Source organism: Octodon degus, unplaced genomic scaffold (genome assembly GCF_000260255.1).
Source record: "Octodon degus isolate 3935 unplaced genomic scaffold, OctDeg1.0 scaffold00039, whole genome shotgun sequence".
NCBI lineage: Eukaryota > Metazoa > Chordata > Mammalia > Rodentia > Octodontidae > Octodon > Octodon degus.
In genome coordinates this window covers 728,298-753,119 of record NW_004524615.1, presented here as the reverse complement: position 1 = coordinate 753,119, position 24,822 = coordinate 728,298, and the positions used below count along the sequence as shown (strand labels likewise).

Sequence of the window (24,822 nt, the reverse complement as noted above, 5' to 3'; positions counted from 1 at the left end):
CTAGCAAGCTAGCCAAAGTGAATTGCCAGTCCTGCAGATCAGAAACAGTAATTCATTTTTCCCTGATCCATCATTGATAACGTCTAGCAAGGGGCAGAACACTTTCCTAACCTAATGAAGTATAGCTAAAAAAAATCCTAACAGCAAAAATCGCAGGTATTGCAATACTTGGAACTATCCCCAGGCGTGCAGAATGCAGAGCTGCCTGCCACCACTCAAAATTGTTTATTGGGATTGCTAGCAACTTCCCTGAAGAAAAAGAAAAGAAGCACGTGGTCTGGGGGGCTTACAGGGTGTTGGAACTGAGCAGGGCTCAGGAGCAACCCCAGAGAGTCCCTAACACACCTGGCCACAGCCAGCTTTCAATACTGAGGCAGTAGCAGCACTGAAGTGATCAAACTGAAATAAGCAATGTTTTTTGGACAAACGTATGGAATATTAGCAGTCACAAAAGAGGGCCTAAATAAATGGGGCAGGATACATAGCTGGAGCAATTAGACACCAGCCAACTCCTTTCTCCCCTCCAGCTCTTCCATAAATTAGATCTGATTTAGCTTAAATCCCAGTGGAGTTTTGGTTTTTGGTGTTTTTGCAGTATCAAGGATTGAACTCTGGACCCTGTGCTTGCCAGGCAGGTGCTTGTGCTGCTGACCTGTCTTCTGGGCCCCAACAGAATTTTCATGGAGTTAGAAAATACAGGCCTAAGCACAGCATGATGATTCTGTGAAGGAAGGGTCTTGTCTGGCTGGCTGTGTCACAGAGCACAGAGCTGCTGTCAGGACGTGCAGACAGCCAGCGGGGAGAAGCCCTGACCTGTGGCTGGGCCAGAGAGAAGGGATGGCACGGGGATGGTGGCTGCCAGCTCAGCTGGGACAGGTCCGCTGTAGGATCCCAGGAAGCCACACCTCCTGCAGTGCCAGCTCTGCAGCCAGGTGTCCCTGGGCCTCCACCCACCTCCGCCAGCGCTTGGTCCCTGCAGGCTGTGGGGTCCCGCTGCTGCCTGTCTCCCAACCTTGTCTCTGTCTACTGAATGCCAGGCATGTGGGGGCCTGTGCTGCGCATGTCTCCATGTGCCCTCTTCTGAAAAGTACCCTCCCTTTACCCACACAGTCTCCTCCTTCCTGCCTGTCAGGCCTGGTGCTAGACCCCGGGGCTGGCCTCGGAGTGGTCAGGCACAGCTCTCAGCCAGTGTCCTATGCTTGCACCCTGCTCGGCCCACCCCTCTTGCCCTTTGCCCGCCTGCCCAGTCGGACATGCTCGGCCAGGACAGCGGACTCCCCATGGCTTTCCCGGGCTGCAGGCTCACCCTGCTGTGCTTTCTGCTGCTGCTCCCAGGGTCCCTGTCTGCAGGTAAGCCTTCCAGGAGTGCCCTGTCGCTCTGGCCACAGCAGGCTCCACAGTGGCCCAGGGCCCCCCACACTCTTATTCCCAGCATTTCTGTCACAGAGAGCTTTTGCTGGCCACTGGCTTTGATGTTTGTTCCTTCCAAAACAAATATTGTCCAGGAGCTTGCGTGTGCCCACTCATGGGCACACAGGCACACATGGATGCAGAAACCTGTACACACAGCCACACGTGCTCACACAGAGACAGGAACATACCAGTGTGTGCACATGGACACAGAGCAAGCACAGGCCCTGCCACACACATTCAGATGCATGTCCACATGCCACAGTGAGCAGCTGCTCGCACACAGACACAAGGACAATCTCACGTGTGAGCGCTTGAGGTGCTGGGAGGCTCCCCCTGGTACCCCTCTATGGTGCGGGAGACTCTGGAAGTGGCTCAGAGCGGAGCTTCCAAAGCCTGTGGCAGGCACACCAGTCAGCCCTTGGTACACTGGCTGAGGCTGTGACCTCAGAGAAAACCAGGACTTGTGCTGAAAGCTAGGAGCCTCGCTGGAACCGGAGAGCATGGGGTGGCAGTGGCTAAAGGCCACTTCCCACACAGCTGCCTCATGTCCAGTCCCACAGCTCAGCTGTCACGGAGGGCTCTCGTGGTCACCACCTCTGTCTCCATCTCCACGCTCTCCCATAGACACTGCATGTGTCTTCTGGGGCATCTTTCCTGGAGAATCCACAAGCTCAGGGGTTCAGACGCTGGGGTCCTGCCACCCTAGGTGGCCAGGGGTGAGCTTTCAGGGACACTGGCCTTACTTCCCTCCTTGGCAGGATGGGGACCTGGCTCACCCGCTCCTGGCTGTGAGCCTCACTGTGGGAGCTAAGGGAGGGGGCTGGAGGTGGAGTGGGCGCCCAGAGCTAACAAGGACACCCCAACTCTCGGGAAGCTGGAGGGAGCTGGTTCCCCAGGGCCGGAGACTGGGTGGGTGGAGGCAAGGAGTTCAGACTTCATGCAGTGTCTGTGTAGCACCTGTTTCTATCCGCTCATACATCCTGTGCCCAAGAAAGGGAGTGTGCGATAGTTCTTTTTTTATCATCACGTTTTTGCTCAGTGTCATACCTTCTTTTGGGGCAGGGGTTGAGACAGGACCTCGCGCTGAAGTTCGGGCTGGGCCTGATCTCACGGCAGTCCTGTCTCGCCCCCTGGTGCCAGGACCACTGGGCGGCGGCGCTGCTCGGAGCACGTGTTCCTGAACCTCAGTCCATGGCAGCCTGCGTGCCAGTAATCGGTCGTTTGTAGCCAGCATTGCCAGTTACTCCACGGGACTCTGTACATGACTCTGAGTATTTCTTATGCTAAATCCCCCAAGGTGAGGCTTAGCAGGTCAGAAACTGGCTGTGCGCTTGTACCTTGGGCTGTACTCTGTCACCTGTCACGCCACCTGTGAGAAGCACATCCTATTTCTGATGCAGCCAGGTGCCTCTTCTAGAGCCCCCAGCCCACAGGGCAGGGCGGGTGCTGGCAAACCGCCTGTGCCCTCCCGTCCCAGCATACCCGGCGGCATAGACCAGTGTGCGTAGGTCACTCAGTCAGAGTGGGCCCACCTCGTAGGAGCTTCCAGGAGAAGCTGGAGTGGCTGGCTCCCTGGATGATCCAGGGCTGTGGCTTCCTTCCCTGAGGGGGACAGGATGGGGCGGGTGGCTCCGTACCAGCTGGCTGCCAGTGTCTCCCGAGGTCTTCTGTCTGCCAGTCTTCATAAGCCAGGAGGAAGCACGCGGGGTCCTGCACAGGCAGAGGCGTGCCAATGCCTTCCTGGAGGAGCTGTGGCCCGGCTCCCTGGAGCGGGAGTGCATGGAGGAGCGCTGCTCATTTGAGGAGGCCCGGGAGGTCCTCAGGACCCCTGAGAAGACGGTGAGTGCTGCCCAGATGTGGGCTTGCAGGCGCGCTGGGGCTACGTTGTCTCGCTTCTGTGGTCGTGAGCACTCAGTGTGAGCAGATGCAGCTGTCATGTCCCAGGGTGGCAAGGAATGAAGCCGTGGACCAAAGAGGTAGAATGAGGGCAAGGAAGGAAAGGTCCCAGCGCCAGAAGAGTGCTCTGGTCGGGCCCCCACAAGCCTAGGGTTTCTAAGGGCTTACGTGAGCTTGGGCCCTTGTGCAAGCAATGTGGGCTGCAGGAGGAAACACACTTTGCAGGTCTGATCTCTGCAATGGTTACAGTGTCCTGCAAGGTCCCCAGGCCTTGGGCCAGCAGCCCCCTTGGCCACGCTCTGGGGACATCCCACACAGCCCAAGGACACTCAGCAAATGTTCTGTAAGGACCCTGGATGGTCATGACTCAGCATGCTCCATTTGGGGGCTGCTGTCCTTACTTCTTATTAGAACCCTAACTCCTGCCTCACTAATTGCTGCTTCATGCAGACAGGGAGACACATAGCAGCCTCGCAGCCGGGCTTGCTTTCACCCCTCAGGATGGTTTCGTTACCTCCTCTCCCAGGCTGCCATGTCTGGGGACGCCCGCCAAGCACACACCGCACCTACTCTGCCATACCACTTACATTCATTTTTACTTCAGAAAGCATAACTCAAAATTCCACTTAACGAGGAAAGCCCCTCAGACCATAAGGATCCAGAGCAGCCCAGCCGGCAGAGTGCTGCGCAGGAAAAGGCTGCGTGGAGGAACCGCCCACGGGCACCCTCAGGGCCCAAGTGTGAGGAGTCGGCCAACCGAACCACGGCTTCCTCAACCACAGCAGGCCTGTGGACAAGGCTGTCTTTGTTTCTGGTTTCCCTTTTGGAGGGATAAATAGTCAAGCATCCTTGAGTAGTTTCTGCCCTTCTGTTTAACCGTGTCCACCACAAGTGTGGCTTGGTGTACAGTAAGGAGACGGATTTGGGGTTGCAACAATTCCGGCATCTTTCACAAACCTCTCAAAGACAGGAGCCATTGCAGCCCCCTGGTGAGTGGGAGGGATTTTCTGTGGCCATGGCTCCCTATCCCTTCCTCATGAGCTTATTGTCACCAGCTCCGACTCATATCACACCTCACTGGCAGCAAACCTTGCACTCCAGAAAGGTCTCAGCTCACAGGAAGCTGTCACACCTGCAAGGGCTGATGGGTGGGGTGGGGCTGCATCTGTGAGGCACTGCGCAACTGCAAGGGCTGCAGCTCTTTAGGGCGCAGCAAGGTGGGGAGGGGTGATGGGGTATTTATGGACGGGGTGTGGGGGGCGGTAGGGGACAGGAGCCCTGGGCAGCAGGTGTGACAGGGACACCTCACACTCACTCACTGGATGCCTCACCTCACCTCATGCTCACCAGGAGGTGGGCTGTTGAGTTAGATGTGAGCAAGACACTCCAGGCCAACTGAGGGCGCTGTACGTTCTTTCTTACACCATTTGGTGTCAAGAGCGTTTCCAACATCCTGCCTGTTTTATTCTCACATCAGCCTGTGAGTGAACTCCTAGTTGGACAGAAGTTCCCTCAGGAGTCCATTTCATCTGCAGTTGATAGGTACTTTCGTGGCTGTCCCACCCCATCTCCTGCCAGCCCCGCATGTGGGCACAGTCACCAGTTAGAGATAGAGGCCCCAGCACATGGGTCTTGTCCCAGGTCACAGATGGAGGAGGCAGAGTTGGGAGCTGACCTGAGGAAATTCGTGGCCTCTGGTGGCCTCAGTCCTGAGGAGGGACTCTCCCGGGAAACCTGATTCCTGAGCCCATGGGGAAGGGCCCAGGCCAGGCCTCTCACCCCCAGCAGCGAGCGCCTCTGTGCATCTGTCACTGTGGCTTTAGTGAATATGTCTCACGTGGCTTCTTCCTTCCCCTCAGAACCAGTTCTGGGTCACATACACTGGTGAGTAGACGCAGGGCTGTTCGGGGTTCCCCAGCCCTTCTCTGGCACACTCACACCAGCTCACCCTCAGATGGGGACCAGTGTGCCTCAAATCCTTGCCAGAATGGGGGCACCTGCCAGGACCACCACCAGCTGTACATCTGCTTCTGCCTCCTGGGCTTCAGTGGCCGGAACTGTGAGACAAGTGAGTCCGCCTCCTGCCCACGGCTGCAGGCGGGATGGAGATGCTTGCTTCGGCCCTTCTCAGTACCCACTTCCTGTCCACAGACAGGAGCACCCAGCTGATCTGTGACAATGAGAACGGCGGCTGCCAGCAGTACTGCACTGACCGTGCAGGGGACACGCGTGTCTGCAGGTGCCACAAGGGGTACACGCTGCAGCCAGACAGGGTATCCTGCATGCCCACAGGTACCAGCCCTCGGGGCTACTGTCTCATGAGCCCAGTGGCTGCCACTCCCCTGTCCACTACACCTCACTGTGTCAGTAACACCAGAGGGCAGGGCTGGCCACCAACTGAGCACTGTGACTAAAGGTAAGAAGACCATGGAGGGGAGGGCTGCCTGCCCAGAGTCAGCACCCAGAACAGGCGCCTGGCAGAGCTCCTGCATCCCAGGCAGCCAGGGAGCATGGCGAGGCTCCTGGGCACCCCAGTTCCCACACAGTGCTTCAGAAAACTACAGGCCTCCTGCATGTCAACCTCAGACGATGGCACTGTGATGCCCAAGGCAAGGAGGCTGTGCCTAGCCTGGCCAGAAAGCCAGGCGCTCGGCCGGCCACCCAGTGCACAGGCAGACACAGGACTGGGAGCCCAGAGAGCACAGCAGTTGTGGTCATCTGGTCTCCAATAGAGCACTGCTCCCTCGCACCTTCCTCCTGGAAAACCAGCAGACGCAGCACCAGCGCAGAGCTCTGGGCCCTCTTTACCAGCCCTCTGGGCTCCTGGGCCAGCAGCACCCACCCAGACCTTCGGGTGGCCCTGCCCCCGCAGCCCAGCTCAGAGGGCAGGCATGGTCCTGCATCCACAAGTCTAAGCAGACTGGCCTCAGGGCCCTAGGCGTCACCCCTCATCAACATCCCTCTCACTGGGTTCTGTTGTACAGTTGAATATCCATGTGGGAAAATACCACTTCTGGAAAAAAGAAAGAACAGCAGCATCCAAGGACGGATTGTGGGAGGCCGGGAGTGCCCCAAAGGGGAGTGTCCGTGGCAGGTAAGGCCGCCTTCCCTAGACTGCCCCAAGCACTCCAGGGTCTCCAGCTGCATTCTGGCACAGGATTCTGGCTGTAGGCTTGGCCAGGAGCTCAGGGACTCTAAGGGACCAGAGATGCGGCCATGGTGCCTGGCCCAGAAGAGTCCAGTGGACTCAAGTTCCAGGCAGGAATCACATCAGCCAGCTGTGTTTGCAGCCCAGGCAGGAGGCCACATGACTGGCTTCTGTGTCCCTACACAGGCCATGCTGGTGTCTAACGGGGCTCTGCTCTGCGGGGGCTCCCTGCTGGAGGACAGCTGGGTTGTGTCTGCTGCCCACTGCTTCGACAAGCTGCCCAGCTTGAGGAATCTGTCAGTGGTGCTGGGTAGGTGCCACTGTGTCCCGCAGGGGGCAGGCCTGAGTGACCATGGCCAGGCCAGGGGCAAGGCTCCAGGTGATGTGGCCCCCAGCATCCCTTGGTGGATGGGGCAGCACAGGGACCACCTGCCTCAGCCACCATGGGAGCAGGGGACCCAAAGCCCCAGGGAGGCACATGGGGCCCTCTGCCCCGAGAAGACCCAGGAGATAGCTGCAGCTCCCTGGCACACATCTGGGGAGTCCAGACCGCCTCTCCTGCCACAATTGCTGCCCAGGGCTCCCGCCCCCTTACCACCCCCACACCCAGTCCACAAGTACCCCTCCATGCCCCCCAAAAGCGGCAGCCCCAGCAGTTCTGTGGTGCCTCCTAGACACAGCCCCCACCCCATCTGTCAGCTTGCCCAGGCCAGGGTGTGGGGAGGCAGGCTCTGGAAGGGGCGTGGCTGACTGGTGGCTTCCACCCAGGTGAGCATGACTTCAGTGAGGTTGATGGGACTGAGCAGGTGCGAAAGGTGGCTCAGGTCATCTTCCCAGATGCATACGTCCGAGGCCAGATCGACCACGACATTGTGCTGCTGCGGCTGCAGCAGCCCGTGAACCTCACGGACTCTGTGGTGCCCCTCTGCCTGCCTGACACGAGCTTCGCTAAGGGCACACTGAGCAAGATCCGCTTCTCCCGCGTCAGCGGCTGGGGCCAGCTGCTGGACCGCGGCGCCAAGGCCCTGGAGCTCATGGCCATCGATGTGCCGCGGCTAATGAACCAGGACTGCCTGGAGCAGGCTCAGTGGAGGAACACCTCGCCGATGATCACCAAAAACATGTTCTGTGCTGGCTACCTAGACGGCAGCAAGGACGCCTGCAAAGGGGACAGTGGGGGCCCGCACGCCACACAGTTCCGTGGCACGTGGTACCTGACGGGCGTGGTGAGCTGGGGTGAAGGCTGTGCAGCCGTGGGCCAGCCGGGCATCTACACCAGGGTGGCCCAGTACACCGAGTGGCTGCGCAAGCTCATGCACTCCCGGCCGGGGGGAAGCATCCTGCGGGCCCCGCTGCTCTAGCCCCGTGCAGGTCCCTTTTGCTCCTGTGGCCGGGGCGGAGACCTGGGGCACTGAGAGCAGCCAAGAAGAACGGAGGCAAAACTGGAGGGAAAGACTCAGACTCCGGAGATTAACACGGAGACCGAGAGAGGGGCTGAAGGGGAGCCCCAGGAGGCCGGGGCCATTCGGGGCATGAACACACACCCACACACATACGCATGCATGCACACACATGCGCGAGCCTGGGAGGCTGTCACCCCACTTCCCTCATTCCTTCCTGTGCTCACCTCGCCCTCAGCTCCATTAAACGGGAAATGTTATCCATGAGTCAGGAACATCCTCCTCCTGGCCCTCTGAGTGCCTGACAGTGAACGGCTCAGTCTGTGTACCCAGGGCTGCCCACTGTCCGGTGGGCGGCCTGTGACTCGCCGAGGGAACTGTGCTGACGGATACCCCTAGACAGGCACTTCGGGAGCACAGGAGCTCTGTGATAGTGAGCTGTGAGGTGGATCCCACCACGCCCTTCCCACGGAGTTTCTGAGGGACCCGGGGAGCGTCTGCTTGTGAAGCACTATAGGGCGTGAACCAGGTGTGGTGACACATAATTGCAGCACTCTGGGGGGCTGAGGCAGGCAGATCCAGCCCAGCCTCAGCAACTCAGTCAGACCTTGTCTCAAAAAAGGGGAGGGGGGCTAAGGATACAGTTCAGCATAGAGGCCTTGAGTTCAATTCCAATCACACACACACACTCACACACGCATGCACGCACACACGCATGCACTCTCCTGGGTCTTGCCCAACACCTGGATCAGGTAGGGAAGATCTAGTGAGCCCACTCTTGCCATGTCTGCAGGCCACTGAGCCTATGGCCACCAGACAACGTAGATAGGGGAGGGCCAGAGGGCTGGAGCAGGTTCATCAGGAGGCCCGGGCAGGCAGACCCAGAGCACCTGCCCTCAGCACCATCTCCACAGGGCGTCTCAGAGCCAGGGGTACTGACACATAGTGGGGTGCCAGCCACTCTGGTGACATCTGGCGCCTCTTGCTGTAGAGGAGGCCAGAGGCTGCAAGCTGTGGCCACACCCCATGTGCAGCTTCCCAGTTAGTACTCAAGGTTTGGCTGCGTCTGCCCTCGGTTAAGTAGTCCAGGGGTGGATAAGGCAGGATCCACTAGCCACAGAGGCCATGTGATGACCGAAGCCTGGTGAGCATGGAGTCACTGCACGGAGGGTCCCTGGGACCTCACTCCTAAAAGCCTCCCAGGCCAGGCCTGCCCAGATCATTGTGCCTCTGGTTCCTCATGTCCCACCTGTCCTGAAGATGGAGTGATAGGGGGGTGTCTAGGGCAGGGCTCCCAGCCAGCTGGCATCTGCAGGAAACCCTGGGCCTCCTTGGAGGTAGAGCAAGAGAAGCTGCAGACCCCAGACCAGAACCCATTAGCTGGAGAAGACATGGGGCAGGTTGGTGGCGCCATGAAGAGCACTGACCTGCCTCAGTTTCCCCAGTCCCCGATGGGGGTGCAGGCACCTGCCTCACAGGGCTGAGGGCAGATGGTGCCAACTTCAGTGATAATGTGCTCACTGTGGGTCAGTGCCACCTGGGCACTGGGCCAGGAGATGAGGGCAGAGGGCCACAGAGCCAGTGTCACCACCCCATGTTGGGCTGGCCTGTGTATTCCCCCAAAGCCACACAGACTCAGTCTCTGCACACAGACCAGGCCCAGCACTCCTCCAGGGCCAGGGGCTGACTCTGCCCACTGTGAGACACCAGCCCTGACATCTCACTGTTGTATTGATGGGACAAGCTGTGCCAGGTGCCCCTCAGGCCAGTGATGGCCGGACACCTCCACGATGACAGATAACCAGTCCAACCTTATGCAGGGCAGTGGCTGGTGCTGAGAGGTTGGGGGAACCAGGTACTTTGCCCTGGAAACAGATGCAGACCCAGGGCATCTGTGGGCGCAGCTTCTGATGAGGACCAGGTCAGCTGTGGCCCCTGCCCACCATCATGCTGCTGGAGAAGTGGGACGATGACCAGTCCCACTGAAGCCAGAGACCCGGAGTGGGCCCCAGCCGCGCGTCCTGGAGACTCATCCATGACCATGACACACTCTGGGACCTGCATCCTCCAGCTGCCGGCACACATGCTTGTGGCCCTGACAGACGCAATTGCTTGGTTTCCCCATCACAGACCCTTCCCACTCTCCACCTCCAGGGCCAGCCTTGGCAGAACCTAGCTCTGCAGCATTCACAGACAGAACCAGATGGGAGATGAACAGGCCCCACGCAGGCAGTCACATCTGAGGATGGGTCCAGGGCTCCCCAAGACCTGTCCTTCCATCATTAAGCAGGATGTGATGTCCCTGTGTCACTTATTCACCCTGGACCGCTCAGTCTGCTGACACAAGGGACTAGCAGCCCAAGTTGGCACCTGGCCCACACCGCCCCCCCCCAAGGATCTGCCAGCCAGGACTGTGGGTTGAGACTGTGCCAGCCTCAGGGCCCCACAAGCCAGCTCTGTGTGTGAAGACTGATGGGAAACTGCTTTCCCCACAGCTGTCAGACTGAGGGAAGCCAGACGCAAACATCTGAGAGCTGTGGGGCAAGCCTGCGATGACACTGTTACTCTCACAGGACAACCCACATGCCTGCAGCAGACCCTGAAGGCCAGTTTTAATGGGGATGAGGTCAGCGGCCGCTGCCCCCGCCACCCACTCTGCCACCATCTCCAGACCCCTGCGCTGACCTCAAGGCAGCCCAGGCTCCAATCAGGAGGCTGAGATAAGCAGGACAATGGCCACCAGGGGCCCTGGCGAGTGGACCTTGCCCCCGCACGCCGGCACTCAGGACACAGCGCTGCCCTCACCGCCATGGAGGGTCTACTGCGTCTCACCCTGCTCCTCAGTGCCCTGGCCGGCCTCCTGCTGCCCGAGGGGAGCGGTGAGTGCCCTGCCCTTCACACAAGGGGGCCAGGAGGAGGGGCAAGGGTGGCAGAGGCCCTGGTCTGGGTCACAGGCTGGTGCCAGATGGTCTGGCTGGGCCTCCCCACCAAGGGGACAGCAAGGGTCAGTGCAACTCCACAGGGAAAGCAGGACGGGTGGATCCAAGTCACAAGGAGGCAACAGCAGAAGACAGAGGCAGGAGGACGAGACGGGAACCAAGCTGGGGGAGATGGGCAATGACCAAGAGAGGCAGAGACGGGCTCAGGGGGCAGCACTGGAGCCTGTGTGGCAGCCCAAGCCAGCTCAGCCAGGGCAGGGGCATGCAGCGCAGGTGCAGACAGATGGGGCCTCCGGCTGCTGAGACCCAAGGCTGCACCAAGGAGTTATGAGCTCCGAGCAGGCACCGCCCGGGCAGCGTACTCTGTGCTGTCCCAAATGGACTTAGATCCACTGAGTTTCCTTCCCATGGACTGGGCCCGGCCGGCAAACTGCCTCAGCAGGTACCACCTGTCTGATCACGTGCCCACCCCCACGCCAGGCAGACAGCCGCATGTCTGAGCACGGCAGCATCCTCTCACACCTTCGTGGGATACTCAGGGAACACCTGGGAGCCCCACACCGAGCGTCAGGGCTCTGCCTCTGCCGTCAACTCCTGAAGCCATTGTGTCACCCTAGGGCCTGCTTTCATGCCCAACAGCCACCCTTGCTTCCACTCAAGCAGAAAGCCTGGCTTGTGGGCCAGAGCTGACCTGTTGACTGATCGAGGCGTGCCTATGACTATAGAGCTGCTAAGAGTGCCCAGAGTTGGGCCCAGTCCTGAGCCTGAGGCCAACCTGCCTGCCCAGGCCTCAACTCAGTGGCAGGTGGGCCAGGCTGGAGAGAGACAGTGCAGGGACTATTGAAGGAGGAGATCCAAGAGACCCGGCCTGGGGCCAGACTGTGGGTTCTCATCCAGAGCTGGGGGTGGCTCTCGGTGCCCTTAGGCCTTATCCTTTTCCATGCCCCTTACGTGTGTCCTTGTCCCTACTGAGTCCAGCAGAGGTGGACTTGCAGAAACGCTGAACCTCCACCAGGTGGGAAGAGGCTAAGCAGGCTGTGGGGTGTAGGCAGGATGAGGCATGAATTTGGGGGCGGTCAGGGAGGAAAAGGGAGGGCCTGGAAAGCCTCAGGGGCTCAGAGGAGGAGCGCCTGCGGGACCCCGCCTCACCACAGCTTGGCAGTAGAGGAAAGGCAACTCGTCCTCTAGGCTGCGAGACGACTGAGGGAGTGGGTTCAGGGCTGGGCAGTGCGTGGCCTGGGCCTTCCAGCCCCACAGCGCTGCTTCACCACTCACAAGCGTCACAAAATCGCTGTCTTTTTCAGTGAAAGAGGATAAAATCCATAAAGTCAAAATAGTAAAGTTTGCAGTTTTGTAGAAAACAAGGGCAATTTCTTGAAACATCTAATACTGTGTGTGTGGAGCTCGATCTAAATTGCAGTTTACTCTTCCTCGCGGGGTGCGGGGTGGGGGGTGCTGAGCGGGGAGGGCTCGGTGAGCGGCTGGGGAGCCCCGGGCCTGGGTGCGGGGGCGAGGACCCGCAGGGGTGAAGCCCGCACCTGCGCGCTGGACCTCCCGGGGGCGCCCTTCCCGCCCCCAGTGTTCATGGGCCGCGAGCCAGCGCACAGCGTCCTGAGGACCCGCCGGGCCAACAGCGTCTTCGAGGAGCTGAAGAAAGGCAACCTCGAGAGGGAGTGTCTGGAGGAGGCCTGCTCTCGCGAGGAGGCGCGGGAGGTCTTCGAGGATGACGAGAAGACGGTGAGCTGCGGGGTGCGGGGTGCGGGGTGCGGGGTGCGGGGTGCGGGGTGCGGGGGCACGACAGCGGCTGTCATCCGGTCCCGCACCGTGTGCCCGAGGGCGAGCACGGGAAGGGACGCCCGGATCACGGAGTGATGCGCTCATCCGCTGGAAGCGCTCATGGTGTCTTGGAACACACGGGCCCGGGGCTTCCCTCCCCGCCGTCTTCGCCAGCTGCCCGGGGGCGCGGCGGCAGGCCGAGAACGCAGTGCGCAGGCGCAGCTGCTTGGAGGCAGAGGCCGGTGGGGTGGAGCCCAAAGTCGTAGGAAATTCGTAGCACGCGAATAGAAAGCCTTCAAGCCAGGACTCAGTAGACGCGGAGACGCCAGGACGGGTGCTGCTGCAGCGGGTGGTCACCGAGGTCAGCCGCAGAGCCCACGCGGGCTCCGCACCAGGCAGCTTCTGGGGACAGCTGTGACGCTCGCGCATCCCCCGTGAGCGCTGCCACCAGTAGTCTGGAGCCACCCGAGCAGGATGACCTGGAAGGGCCTTCCCTGTGTAAGCACTGGGGACAAATTGTAAATTACCTCCAGATAAGGGAACTGTGGCAAGGACTTACCCCTGTCAGATACCAAACTGCAACAGGAAGACACGACTGGATTCAGTCCTGAACTTCAGCCACACGGATGCTAAGTACCATCATGGAAGGTGCTTGGCCTTGGTCCTGAAGGATTTGCTTCTGAGGAAGAAAACTATCCATACTAAGATCGTCACATGTGTAAAAAGTTTCTTAGATGAGTGCAGATTTCTAGACACCAAAACATGGAACATCACCCTTGGGAACAGCTGAGGCAAACCTTTCATCTCCTGTCATGGTGACCTGGCCATGATCTTAGATAGGAAAAGTTTTCCAGAGCTCTACCCTAAGGTGCTGCCACTGGATTTATAAAACTGGATTCCAGTTCTGGAATGAGAATGGATCAGACTCCACCTAACTCACCACTGTCCAGTTCTCCTTGGCCATCCAGACTGTTACAAGCTCATGGAAAACTCTGTAAGGGATAATGAAACATTCCACAGCTGGTGTCTTATTTATCTCTCTCCTTCCTGAGGCAAAATACCCAACAGCCAAAGTTACAGGAGGCAGAGTTTATCTAGCTCGGCTTGTACAGGTTTCAGCCCATCTTGGGCTGGCCCAAAGCAGGTAGTAGAAGAGAAACAGTTTATTGTGGGCAGAAGATAGCAAAACAAGCAAGGGACCCTGCCACACCTTTCTGCCTTTTGTGCTATCCAGGCTATACAGCAGGTGGCCCTCACACCCGTAATCCTAGTGCCCTTGACCCTGGTGTTCCACATGCAACATCCAGCCACCTCAAAACCCCCACCTACAATCGCATGCGGCTTTGGGGACATCCGGAGATAGCCCTCGCAAGGTCATATGCCCTCCTGAAGGAAAACCTGTCAAAGGCAACTGCATCCCTCATTTGTACAGAATCAGCACAGTGGAAGAGCTCAAGAAAGCCCCAGAACCCGTGGTGCCCCAAACTAACCTCTTAGGCACTAAAGAAACAAAACTCTTGGTGATGTCTGATATCATGAAGGAGGTGGACTGTGTCTAAACTGAACACTGGCAGATTTTTGAAAAACAAGCTAAAATGAGGTCATATTCATAGATGAAAAACCGCTCTCCTCCATCATGTAGCTTGGGCATCTGGAGGCCACACAGGCTGAAAGTCCTTCTTCCAGTATTGGTCTGTGGCCTGTTAGGATCCAGGCTGCTCAGCAGGGGGCGGCAAGGGCAAACAAAGCTTGATTTGTATTTACAGCTTCTCTAAACTCCACCTCTTAGTCAGATTGCAAGTAGTGAGTGCATCAGATTCTCCTAAGATTGCAAACCTCATTGTGAACTGCTTGTGTGAGAGATCAGGCTTGCTCCTTATGAGAATCTAATCTAATAGTAGTAGAAGGGCTGAGGATATAGCTCAATGGTGCTGTGCCTGCCTGGCAAGCATAAGGTGCTGAGTTCGAGTCCCAGCACAAAGTAATTGATGATGATGATGATAATGATAGCAGAAATACCATGCGTGATGTAATAATAAAAAAGTGGACAATAAATATAATGCCCTTGAATCATCCTAAAGACATCCTTCTCCCCAACCGCATCTGTGGAAAAATTATCTTCCATGAAACTTTCATGGGACTCAGACATCTTTGCATTTATGTGAAAGACTACAGACTTCATGTAGGTATTACTGCCCATTTGACTGCCACAGTTCAGTCCGGCCAGCAGGAGAGAGAAAAGGAATCAAGATAGACCATATCCGATGTCATAAAGTAACCCCAGCTCTCAGGATCCCTATGAGTTTAAGACCAACCTGGGCTATAAAGTGAGTTCAAGGCCAGCCTGAATTGCATAGTGAGACTTGGTCTCGGAAAAGACTGGAAAAGAAAAAGGTTGGCCTCATCTAAAATATGTTCTTTGACCATACAGAATTTAGCCGAAAATCACTGGGGATTTGATAATTAACACATTTGTAAATAATCGAGAGGTCAAGTAGGAATTTCCAGGTGACATGAGAAAACGTGTTAGCTGACAGAAGCAGAGTGCGCAGCGGCCGGCGTGGCTTCCTGACTGGCTGGGGCACACACGTCTGCGCATGTGTGGGAGTTGGCATCATGCACCAGAAATCAGTCTCACTAAGGACACTGCATGCATTTTTAGGGCCTTCATTTAAAGGAATGGGGACCTGCACTCCCATGGGTTTGGAGACAGCTCAAGCTTCGGTGGCTTGGCTCCCCAAGGGGCCCAGGGTGTCCTTCACGCTCAGTACCACTGCTGTCTTCACTCCCACGTGGCCTCCTGTCGCCTTGGGCCCCAGGTCCCCTGCCCCCTCTCAGGAAACACGCACGTCTTAGGGCTCAGGAGACCCAGTGAACCCCAGTGGACCCTTACCTTGGTCTCATCTGCCCAACCCTGCTTCTCATTAAGGCCGTGTTCCGAGGCTCTTTGCCCTGAACCAGGGAAGGAGGTGGCACTGGGAAGGAGCCACAGCCAGTCAGAAATGTAGCTAAGACCATGACAGTTCTTCAGTGCCATGTAGGCTGGCAGTAAGCGGTTCCAGACAGCGGGATGGCTGTCACAGGCACAGCACCCTTCACTAGGCCCTTCCCTGAGCACGGTGACCACAAGCACGCCTTAATAATGGGGGAGCAGTGAGCAGCAGCTGTTTTGTGTAGCCTGCCTCAGTGATTTACTGGAAAACCTCGTTTCAGGACTTAGCATTTGAGAAGCAAAGCCTGCCTTCCACACACAGAAGATCCGCTAGCCCTCCCCTGAGATGGAGCCCTTGTGGAGCAGTGTGTTCCTCGGTCGAGGCACTGGGTGTAATTCTGTTGGTGTCCGAGTTCTCTAATGTACTTTAAGTGTTTCTTTTTTCTTTTAGAATGAATTCTGGAACAAATACAAAGGTAAGATGGCTTCTCATTTAAGTGTAATGTGGTCACTAGGATAGTTAAACTAAAAAAGACTAAATTTTTAAAACATTCCCTGAATTTCCTTCCCAGTTCTGTCTAAACCTAAGTGCATTTAAGGCTTTTCCCCTCTGTGTATTTTACAGCAGTTGTTTAAGGTAGTTTTTGTAGTAGTGTTGTACTCATTCTAGTTTTTGCCCTTTTGTTTCTTGAGATTGGGCCTTACTACATCACTCAGGCTGGCCTCAAACAGCAGGGCCCAAGCAACCCTGCCTCAGCCACCACATACGGATTTAACTCAGTTCACTCTCAATTGAGGATACCAAATTCTGTGATAATTTTTTAAAATGTAAGTGCATCAAGTAAAAGCGAGAGAGAGAGAGAGAGAGAGAGAGAGAGAGAGAGAGAGAGAGAGAGAAAGACTTAAACATTGGAGTCCCTAACGAGGCAACTGCCCTGGTGTCATGCTATGGTCCCGAGACGGCGTTCAGGCTTCTCGAGTTGGTGTGATGTGTATCCACCTGGAAACGGTGATGCTGGGCAGAGCCTCTGAGCTCCCACCCCATCCCCCATCCTTGGAAGGAGGACTCCAGCCTCTCTGGGTCACACCCAGCCTAAAACAAGGGCTGCACCCCTGTGTCCACCCTGTTTCCAGGTGGCCACGTGGCCAGCAGCCCAGAGTGCCTCACCCCAGGCCACAGACACAGTGTGGATGTTGGAAGGCCCTGCTGGGCCTCCAGCTGGACCAGGGCATCACAGCCAGCAGAGCTGGGGACAGGGAAGTCCTGGTAGGAGGCACTGTCCCCGAAGAGCAGGAGGCGAGGCTGCCAGCAGAACAGGAGGGGCCAAGACCTCCAGGAGAGTGATTCCATGAGGAGGGCAGTGCCTGAAGACTTGGCCTGTCATCCTCTTTGCAGATGGAGACCAGTGTGAAAACAACCCCTGCCAGAACCAGGGCACCTGCAAAGATGGCCTCGGGGACTACTTGTGCACCTGTGCGGAAGGCTTCGAGGGCAAAAACTGTGAGCTCTGTAAGTCCCTCTTCACGGTGCATGGAGAGAGGGGAGGCGCCACGACCCCTAACAAACCCACCTCGGGTTACCTCTAATTTCCCGAGTCTGCACTCTGTTACACTGTGAGTGACGTACTGGAGAGACCCCAGCAAACAGAGCCCCACTCCGTCCTGAGGCCAAGCTGGTGGAGTGCGGAGCTCTTCTGCTGCTTGGGGGCAGGAGCAGAGGTCCCCCGCCCCAGGCTGTGCACCATCACCATGGGAACAAGACTGCCTCTGTCGAGCCAGTACCCTGCTGTGTGGCCATGTTCCTCGAGACTTGGTACAGTGGGTCTAAAGCATCTTTAATTTACACCTGTAGATACAAATGCCAGTAAGGTATATGCAGGATTTCCCTTAATTCTACATAGGAAATGCACTGAGTTGTCTCTAATATGCTGAATTTCTAAAGTAAAAAATTAGGTCATGATTAGACCAGTTTTCCCTAAGGAGAAAAGTTTGCCTCTCACTTGTATTACTTCACTCAGCCTCTGTGGACTGTGTGCATAGAGCGGGCAATGTTAGGCCCTGGCCCAGTGGGGCGCTGGGTGTGACTGCTGCACAGAGCTCCAGTCGCTCCTGCACACGATGTGGCAAGCTTAGCACTGGTGTAGAGCAGACTCCAGGGCTCCTCTGCCTCGTGCAGAGCGCATCCAGCGATGGCCACAGGCTGCCTTGTCCCCGTGCTCTGGAGTTGGAAGGTGACAGGTTCCTGGATTCAGGGCTTGGTATGCAGGCTGGCAGTGACCCTGGAGCTGCACAATGGCCCTGTGAGGTGCTAACACTTCCACCACTTTGCAGGTGTAGACAGTGCAGCCGGCTGTAGAGCGTACACAAGGAGGCGTGCCACACAGCCCAGCCAAGTGGGCTTGGGCCAGAACTCTTTTCACAGTGTTGTCAACCATGGGCCTATGCGGGAGCCTGCCCCAGCCTCCTCAGGGAAGACTCCATAGGCTGGGGCTTCTAGTGAGTCCCATAGGATCCCAGATTGCATGAGGCTTTGCAGGGGCATCTAGATATTCCACCCCTAGCCCCTCAAAGACTCATGCATATGGCTTTATACAAAAGCCATTTAGTCCATTTCTAAGAATTGCCAAATTCTTAATAGTTTCAGAATTGTTGAAAAGTCTAAGTTAACAGTCTCCTCTGAGATTTAAGGCAAATGCTTAGCTATCAGCCCCAGTACAAACAAAAAGAAAGTGAGGGGGCCTGCCCCTTAGCTCAGTTCTTTAAGTGGCTGCTTCAACAAAGCAGTCAGGCTCAGGTTGCTGTGGTTCGATCCCCACAACACAAGCCAGCCAAACCTGCCCTGAAGGCATTTGGAGAAAAAAATAAAAAGAAAAAAAGAAAGAAAGTGAAACACTTCCAACATTTAATGGCACAAGGTAGACATTTCCATTTCAAAAGTTACAAATGGGGGACATAGAGGACTGGGACCAAAGCAAGTCCAAGATCCAGCACAGCAAATGTTAAGTCCTGTGGTTCTATGTGCAGCCTTTGAGGCAATCTGTGGCAGATGCGAACACCACAGGGCTTGGGTGAGTGGCCTAAGGTAGCACTGGGCCTACTCCGCTCTCCCCTAGCAGTGTTCCTTGGACAGTCCGCCTTCTCAGCCTCTCCAGGTTCCTGGGGCCTTCATTGCACCTTTGACCTCACACAGCTCGCACGCCACCCTCCAGGGGCATGCTGCCTGGCCTCCCAGGTCTTCTGAAGTCAGAGTGGAAGCCTTCTGATCCCACAACTCTTCCATCCTGCATACACTTAAAACCAGCACCACGTGGATAAGGAGGTCTGCTGCCAGCTGGAGCAGTAGCCCGCCTGCCCCCTCTCCCAGCTGTAGGGGTCGAGTGCACAAAGCACTGAGCACTCTGAATCCAGTTCCGTGGAGAAACTTCTCTAGGCTTCCACCCTCTGGAGCATGGTGCTCTGGGGCTTTTTTTTTCTCAACACAGTCTCTCACTTTCTCAGTTTTGAGGCTACGAAGGGTGGAGCTCTGCCTCTTCCTGTAATGCCTTCGATCCCAACTTCTTTATTCTCCTGTTGCTTCTCAGGAGTCAGGAACTCTGCTCCATCTTGGTAGTCCACAGTTTTAATGGGGTGTCCTTTCTGGGCAAACTCACACTTTAAATCATCGTGCTTGGCTCTTTGCTCTTGATTCTCAACATAAATCTGGCTAAAAGCCCCCAACAGTAGCCATGTCGCTGCCTCAACATATGATGGCCTTGACATTTCTTCTCCAAGATTAACTAGCCTGTCACCTTTAATCTCAGTCTCAGGCACTCTCTGGACATGAGCAAAATCCAGACAAACTTGTTTAACCCAGCAGAAACCTCCTGAACCTGGTCTATATGGGCAGGAACTCTGTCAGCCTTCTGGTCTTCTGAGCTCTGACTAGACTCTACTATACGGAACAGTCTAAGGCATTGGCAGCTCTGTTTTTTCAACCAGCCACTCCCAATCATTCTAAACTCTTCTCATGAGTCATTCTCGAGTCACCTGAACCACACGGTCAGGTGTAGTCACAGCAATGAACCCGTCTCTCTGGTACCAAATTCTGTATTAGTTACTTTTCTCTCATTGCTGAGACAAAATACTGACACCCAAAATTAAAGGAGAAAAGATTTATTTGGCTCACAGTTTACAGAGGTTTCAGTCCATAATCAGCTGGTTCTAAGGCAGGATGACACATGGCAGCGGAAGACAGCAAAAACAAATATAGATAGCTAGATAGATGAGCTCTCGAGCCTCTTTCTGTCCCATATATGGAATCCACCTCCCATGGGATTAGAATGGTGTCGAACTGCTCCAGCAATCTCTGACCCTTAACTCTATCACTGTACTAAGGATCAGTCACAAGCTCTAGAATCAGCCGTCTCTAGAAAACACTCTCTGACAAGGTATCTAGATAAACCCTAACAACAGAGCCACCAGCTGGCATGTGCGTGGCAGGGCTGTGGCTGGCTTGGTGGCATCTAGGGCACCAGCTGGGATGTATGAGGTTGTGTTAATCACCACCCTTATTGCTGAGATAAAATACTCAACACCCAAAACTCAAAGGAGAAGAGGTTTATTTTGGCTCCATAAAGTCTTAGCCCTTCGTGGTCCACTGGCTCCAGGCAGAAGCAGCATGGGACAGGGCCTGGTAGAGGACAGGAAGCTGGGAAGGAAGGGAAGACGGGCGAGGAGAGTCCCCCCTCCGGGCCAAGTCCCAGTGAGCTGGCTCCACCCAGGCCTCCCTCTTACTAGGAGCCAGCAGTGACCCCCACAATCCAGATGCATGAGGCTTTGGGGCCACTTTAGATCTAAGCCATAAGACGGGTGCTGCAGAATTAGCTGGTGGTTGGTAGGCAAGTGAAAGGAAGGCATACGGCTCCAGGCAGCCCCCAGACAGCGGGCACAGCCCTCATCAGGGTCATCGAGGCTACCCTCACTCTGATCTGGACCCAGCAGCCAAGGAGTGGCCATGGCTTGGAGGGGACAGAGTCTTCTGTGAGAGCATCAAAGTAGCACTGAGAGCTGGCATCTGTGGGAGGACCAGGCCCCATCTTCATGGTGGTCACAGAGAGCCTGCTGGCCTCGGAAGGAGGGGCTCCAAAGCCGCTGCCAGCCTGTGCCAGCCTCTGGCCCCAACAGCCTGCTGCTCCCCCCACCATGTCCCGGAGGATGCTACCTGGGAGTGCGTTCAGATTCCCGAAGGGCCAGCGCAGAGCCCTGCTGAGCGCTGTGTCCCTCACGTGGGCCCCAAGCTCCAGTCTCATCCTGCTCATGCTGGGCTACCCTGTGGGCCTCCGCAGGGTGCAGCAGGGCACGCCCACCCAGCTGCCTCGTGCGCACTGCAGCTTGCCTCTCCTCGCAGTCACCCGTGAGCTGTGCAGCCTGGACAATGGCAACTGTGAGCAGTTCTGCCAGGAGGTGGAGAACTTGGTGGTATGTTCCTGTGCCAAGGGCTACACACTGGGCGACAATGGCAGGTCCTGCATCTCCACAGGTAGGAGGCAGCCGGCTGGACTGCAGGGCTCAGCACCCAGCGGGCAGTGCCAGCGGCACTGTTCAGGTGTGAAGGCCCTGGGTCTGCAGCAGACCAGTATCCCAGGGCCCCAAACTCACTGGCAGATCCATTTCCTCATCTGCGGGACAGGCGAACGGTGTCACCCAGCTCCTGGGCTGGATATGGCACTGCCGAGGCCTTCTCCCTGCTATCCCTGACCACCTGCTTGCAAAGACCCCGACACGACCTCTGTGGGGGAGACCTGGGCCTGTGAAGCTGGCTGTCACAGCCAGATGGGTCAGGTGGGCACTGCTCTAGAGAGAGGTGGCCTGGGTGGTGAGCAGTCCAAGGACCCTGGGGTCTAATCAGGTTCTGTCCTCTACCCACAAAGGGAGTCAGCTGAGTGGGCACATCACATCCCTTTGCTCTCCACTGCCCGATGCAGTTGTAGGGACATGCAGGGAAACAGTCCCAGCTCAGGAGGACAGCGTGTCCCCCAGGTCCTTTACCAGGCCCAGCCCTGCCCTCCCGGAAGTGGACCATGAGCACAGTGGTTTACCAGAGCCACTGTGTTCTTCTTCATTTGTTTTTTTATGCAGTACCAGGGATTGAACTCAGGACCTTGTGCTTGCCAGGCAAGCACTTATTCTACTGAGCTATCTCCCCAGCCCCGCCCTTGTGTTCCTGTAGAGGCCTTCCCCTGTGGGAAGATCACCTGGCCACAGGGACGCAGGAGAAGGTCAGTGGCTCAGGGCATCAACAGCAACGAGTCGGTCCCTGGCAGTGCCGTGCTGGAGCCAGAGCCCCTGGACGACCTGAGCGCTACTGAGGACCCTTCTGACCTCCTCTACTTCAACAGCTCGGATGTGCAGACAGCAGACAATGACCTCGTGCGCATTGTGGGCGGCCAGAACTGCAAGGAGGGGGAGTGCCCCTGGCAGGTGACTGGGCTTTGCTGGGCCATACTGGCAACAAGGGAGGCCCCATACTGGGCCCTGCTGCAGCCTCAGGAGCCCCACACTATGTGCCCTGGCACTGGGGCGTCTCAGCATCCTGTGCCTGAATGACATGGGACACAGACACAGCCCACCTCCCCTGACGGGGAGACCCTGGTGGCCCTGGCACCACACAGGCACCTGTCGGCAAGGGTGAGGAAGTGGACAGGCCTTGATTCATTCCTGATGCAGTCATTATTTTTTTAACCCAAATAGCTCAATCCCAGAGGCAGAAAGTATCTTAGGGAAAAGCACATCTCTTTATGTTTGAATTTTTTTCTAAACTCATTGATTCCTAATTTGGATAAGGGCTACCACATTTAGAAAAAAACCCATGAGACTTCAAGTTCCTTTGGACTTCCTGTAAATAGGGAATGATTTCTAAGACAGCCTCTCTCAAATACCGCGTAGGACATATTGGTCAGAAAGGGTTGTTGTTCACCCAGTTCGGTGTAACTAGCTGCCCAGCTTTTCCTTGGCAGCCCTCACTCAGGCCTGACACACCACCACCAGCCACCCAGTGGCCACTCCAGGCTGAGTGGGCTGCTCGCCAAGGAGCCGCAGCGCAAGGCCGTTCCCGCTCTGCGGGTGCCGTCGAGGAAGCTCGCTGTCGGCTGGGTGCTGGGTGTGTGCCGTGTGAAACCACAGATGTGAGCCTTCACCATCTAAGCCTCTAGCCACAGCGGTGCTGTGGGCGTCGGTGGGCCCTGGATGGGAGGAGGGCCCCACACGAAGAGTGCATGGCCCCCAAACCTGGGGTGGGCTCTGCAGGCAGGAGGCCAGGGGTCTCAAGTCTGGTTCAGAGTGGGGCAGGGCAGAGGACAGGCTAGCCGCCAGGGTGCAGACCCTCCTTGGTTGGCAACACAGACGTTTCCTGCAGGCTTTGCTCGTCAACGAGGACAACAAGGGATTCTGCGGGGGCACCATCCTTAATGAGTACTACATTCTCACTGCGGCCCACTGTCTCCACCAAGCCAAGCGGTTCACGGTGAGGGTAGGTAAGTGACGTCTGCCCTCAGGCCCCAGGGACACTGCATGGCTGTCTCCTGGCAGGACCCCCGGGATAGGTGGGGACATTCACTGAAGGATGGGGGAGGGTGGGCAGCTGCAGACTCCATGGAGCACTCCCAGCCCCTACCCAGGCCCCAGACTCCATACCCCACCAGACACTCTTTGCCCTCGAGTCCCCTCTCCAGGAGCCACCTGGCCTCCCTCTCTCTCCATACTGCCTCTCTCTAGTAGAACCTAGAGCCATCCAGCAAATCCCAGTGCAAGCCACAGATGTGCCGTGGAAATCTGTGGTCATCTCAGGTTCTCTAGAGCACACTTAAGAAGCAGAGAGAGATGGTAACATTAGCTTTAATGTGGCACCTCCCTTAACCCTGTGCATCTAAATGTGAACATCACCCTGCGTGATTAAATAGAACAGATTGCAACTGTGAAGACAACATCTGTGTTCTCCTTTCCACGGTGGCCTGCTGTGCAGGTGCGCTGGGTTCTGGTGTGGGCACTGGGGCTGGTGATATAGCCCGGGGGACCTACGCAGCCTGGCGGTGCCCACCCAGGGCACCCCCGAGAGCACAGGCAGCAAGCCAGCTGTGTCCCACACACACCTTCATCAGACCGGGCAGATGGGAAGGCTGGAGGCTGCAGCTTTTGTTTCTTTCCAATTTCTTATGTTTCAAAGGCTTCAAACACGACCACATTTCTTTATTTTTATTAAACAATAAAAATAAACAAGTGAATAATTGCTTAGAAGTATCCACTGTACAGATGCTAGGCCAAAGGGCTCCAACTTCCAAGTGGGTTTTCGCCCCTTGCAGGTGAGCGGAACATGGAGGAGGAGGAGGGCAATGAGGTGACGCACGAGGTGGAGATTGTCATAAAGCACAATAAGTTCAACCTGCACACCTATGACTGCGACATCGCGGTACTCAAGCTGAAGACACCCATCACCTTCCGCATGAACGTGGCCCCCGCCTGCTTGCCACAGAAGGACTGGGCGGAGGCCACACTGATGACGCAGAAGACAGGCATCGTGAGTGGGTTCGGGCGCATCCACGAGAAGGGCCGCCAGTCCAGCACCCTCAAGATGCTGGAGGTGCCCTACGTGGACCGCAACACCTGCAAGCTGTCCACTGGCTTCACCATCACACAGAACATGTTCTGCGCGGGCTACGATGCCAAGCTGGAAGACACCTGCCAGGGGGACAGCGGTGGCCCCCATGTCACCCGGTTCAGGGATACCTACTACGTGACCGGCATCGTCAGCTGGGGAGAAGGGTGTGCAAGGAAAGGGAAGTTCGGGATCTATACCAAGGTCACCAACTTCCTCAAGTGGATCGAGAAGTCCATGCGGGCCAGGGTGCCGCCCAGGCTGGAGGCCCCAGCACCCACCAGGCCTGCCTATTAAAGCATCTGCTGCGGGCACCCAGGAGGCTGAGTCTGCTTCTGTGTGACACCGTTCCTGGGCAGGGCACTCCCACGGCAGCTGCCTACTCTCTCAAAACAGGCTAGGGACCTTATGGGGTATAGGCTTCATACCAGGTGAGGCCTCCGCTCTTGCTGGAGCCATCCCTGCCCCAGGCTGATTCTGTTCTTCAAGGGTCTGAGCCTTGTGCAGCCAGCCAAGCTTGATTTGTGGCTAGGAGTCCAGGCCCAAGGCCCTCACCTAGGACTAGGTAAGGCAGGGGTCCCACGCAGGTGAAAAGTAGCTTTCCTTGGAGGGTGACCTTGGCCAGCAATGCTGGGCCCTCCCCGGCTTCAGTTGGGACCCTGCAGAGCCTTTGAACATCCCGGTCTGGC

General features: G+C 56.7%; 2 protein-coding genes across 2 annotated transcripts; both read left to right on the top strand.

Annotated features, from left to right (window-relative positions):
* Positions 1 to 1,209: 1,209 nt before the first annotated feature.
* On the top strand, positions 1,210 to 8,131 carry F7 (coagulation factor VII). Its single transcript, XM_023715207.1, has 8 exons — positions 1,210 to 1,350; positions 3,092 to 3,252; positions 5,169 to 5,193; positions 5,264 to 5,377; positions 5,461 to 5,601; positions 6,294 to 6,403; positions 6,644 to 6,767; positions 7,226 to 8,131. Exons 1-8 carry the CDS (start codon positions 1,254 to 1,256, stop codon positions 7,816 to 7,818), a joined length of 1,365 nt encoding a protein of 454 aa, XP_023570975.1. The 5' UTR covers positions 1,210 to 1,253; the 3' UTR covers positions 7,819 to 8,131.
* A 2,488-nt stretch (positions 8,132 to 10,619) lies between these two features.
* F10 (coagulation factor X) lies at positions 10,620 to 24,454 on the top strand. The gene is made up of 8 exons (XM_023715206.1): positions 10,620 to 10,736; positions 12,376 to 12,533; positions 15,956 to 15,980; positions 16,901 to 17,014; positions 20,891 to 21,022; positions 21,713 to 21,963; positions 22,898 to 23,015; positions 23,841 to 24,454. Exons 1-8 carry the CDS (start codon positions 10,667 to 10,669, stop codon positions 24,428 to 24,430), a joined length of 1,458 nt encoding a protein of 485 aa, XP_023570974.1. The 5' UTR covers positions 10,620 to 10,666; the 3' UTR covers positions 24,431 to 24,454.
* Positions 24,455 to 24,822: the final 368 nt, after the last annotated feature.

Bases quoted from the DNA above. Each gene is read 5' to 3' on its own strand.
- F10 (XM_023715206.1), top strand. From the start codon at position 10,667: ATGGAGGGTCTACTGCGTCTCACCCTGCTCCTCAGTGCCCTGGCCGGC. The intron at 15,981-16,900 runs GTAAGATGGCTT...TCCTCTTTGCAG, and splicing joins ATTCTGGAACAAATACAAAG to ATGGAGACCAGTGTGAAAAC. The intron at 23,016-23,840 runs GTAAGTGACGTC...CGCCCCTTGCAG, and splicing joins GCGGTTCACGGTGAGGGTAG to GTGAGCGGAACATGGAGGAG.
- F7 (XM_023715207.1), top strand. From the start codon at position 1,254: ATGCTCGGCCAGGACAGCGGACTCCCCATGGCTTTCCCGGGCTGCAGG. The intron at 3,253-5,168 runs GTGAGTGCTGCC...CCTTCCCCTCAG, and splicing joins TCAGGACCCCTGAGAAGACG to AACCAGTTCTGGGTCACATA. The intron at 5,378-5,460 runs GTGAGTCCGCCT...TCCTGTCCACAG, and splicing joins TGGCCGGAACTGTGAGACAA to ACAGGAGCACCCAGCTGATC.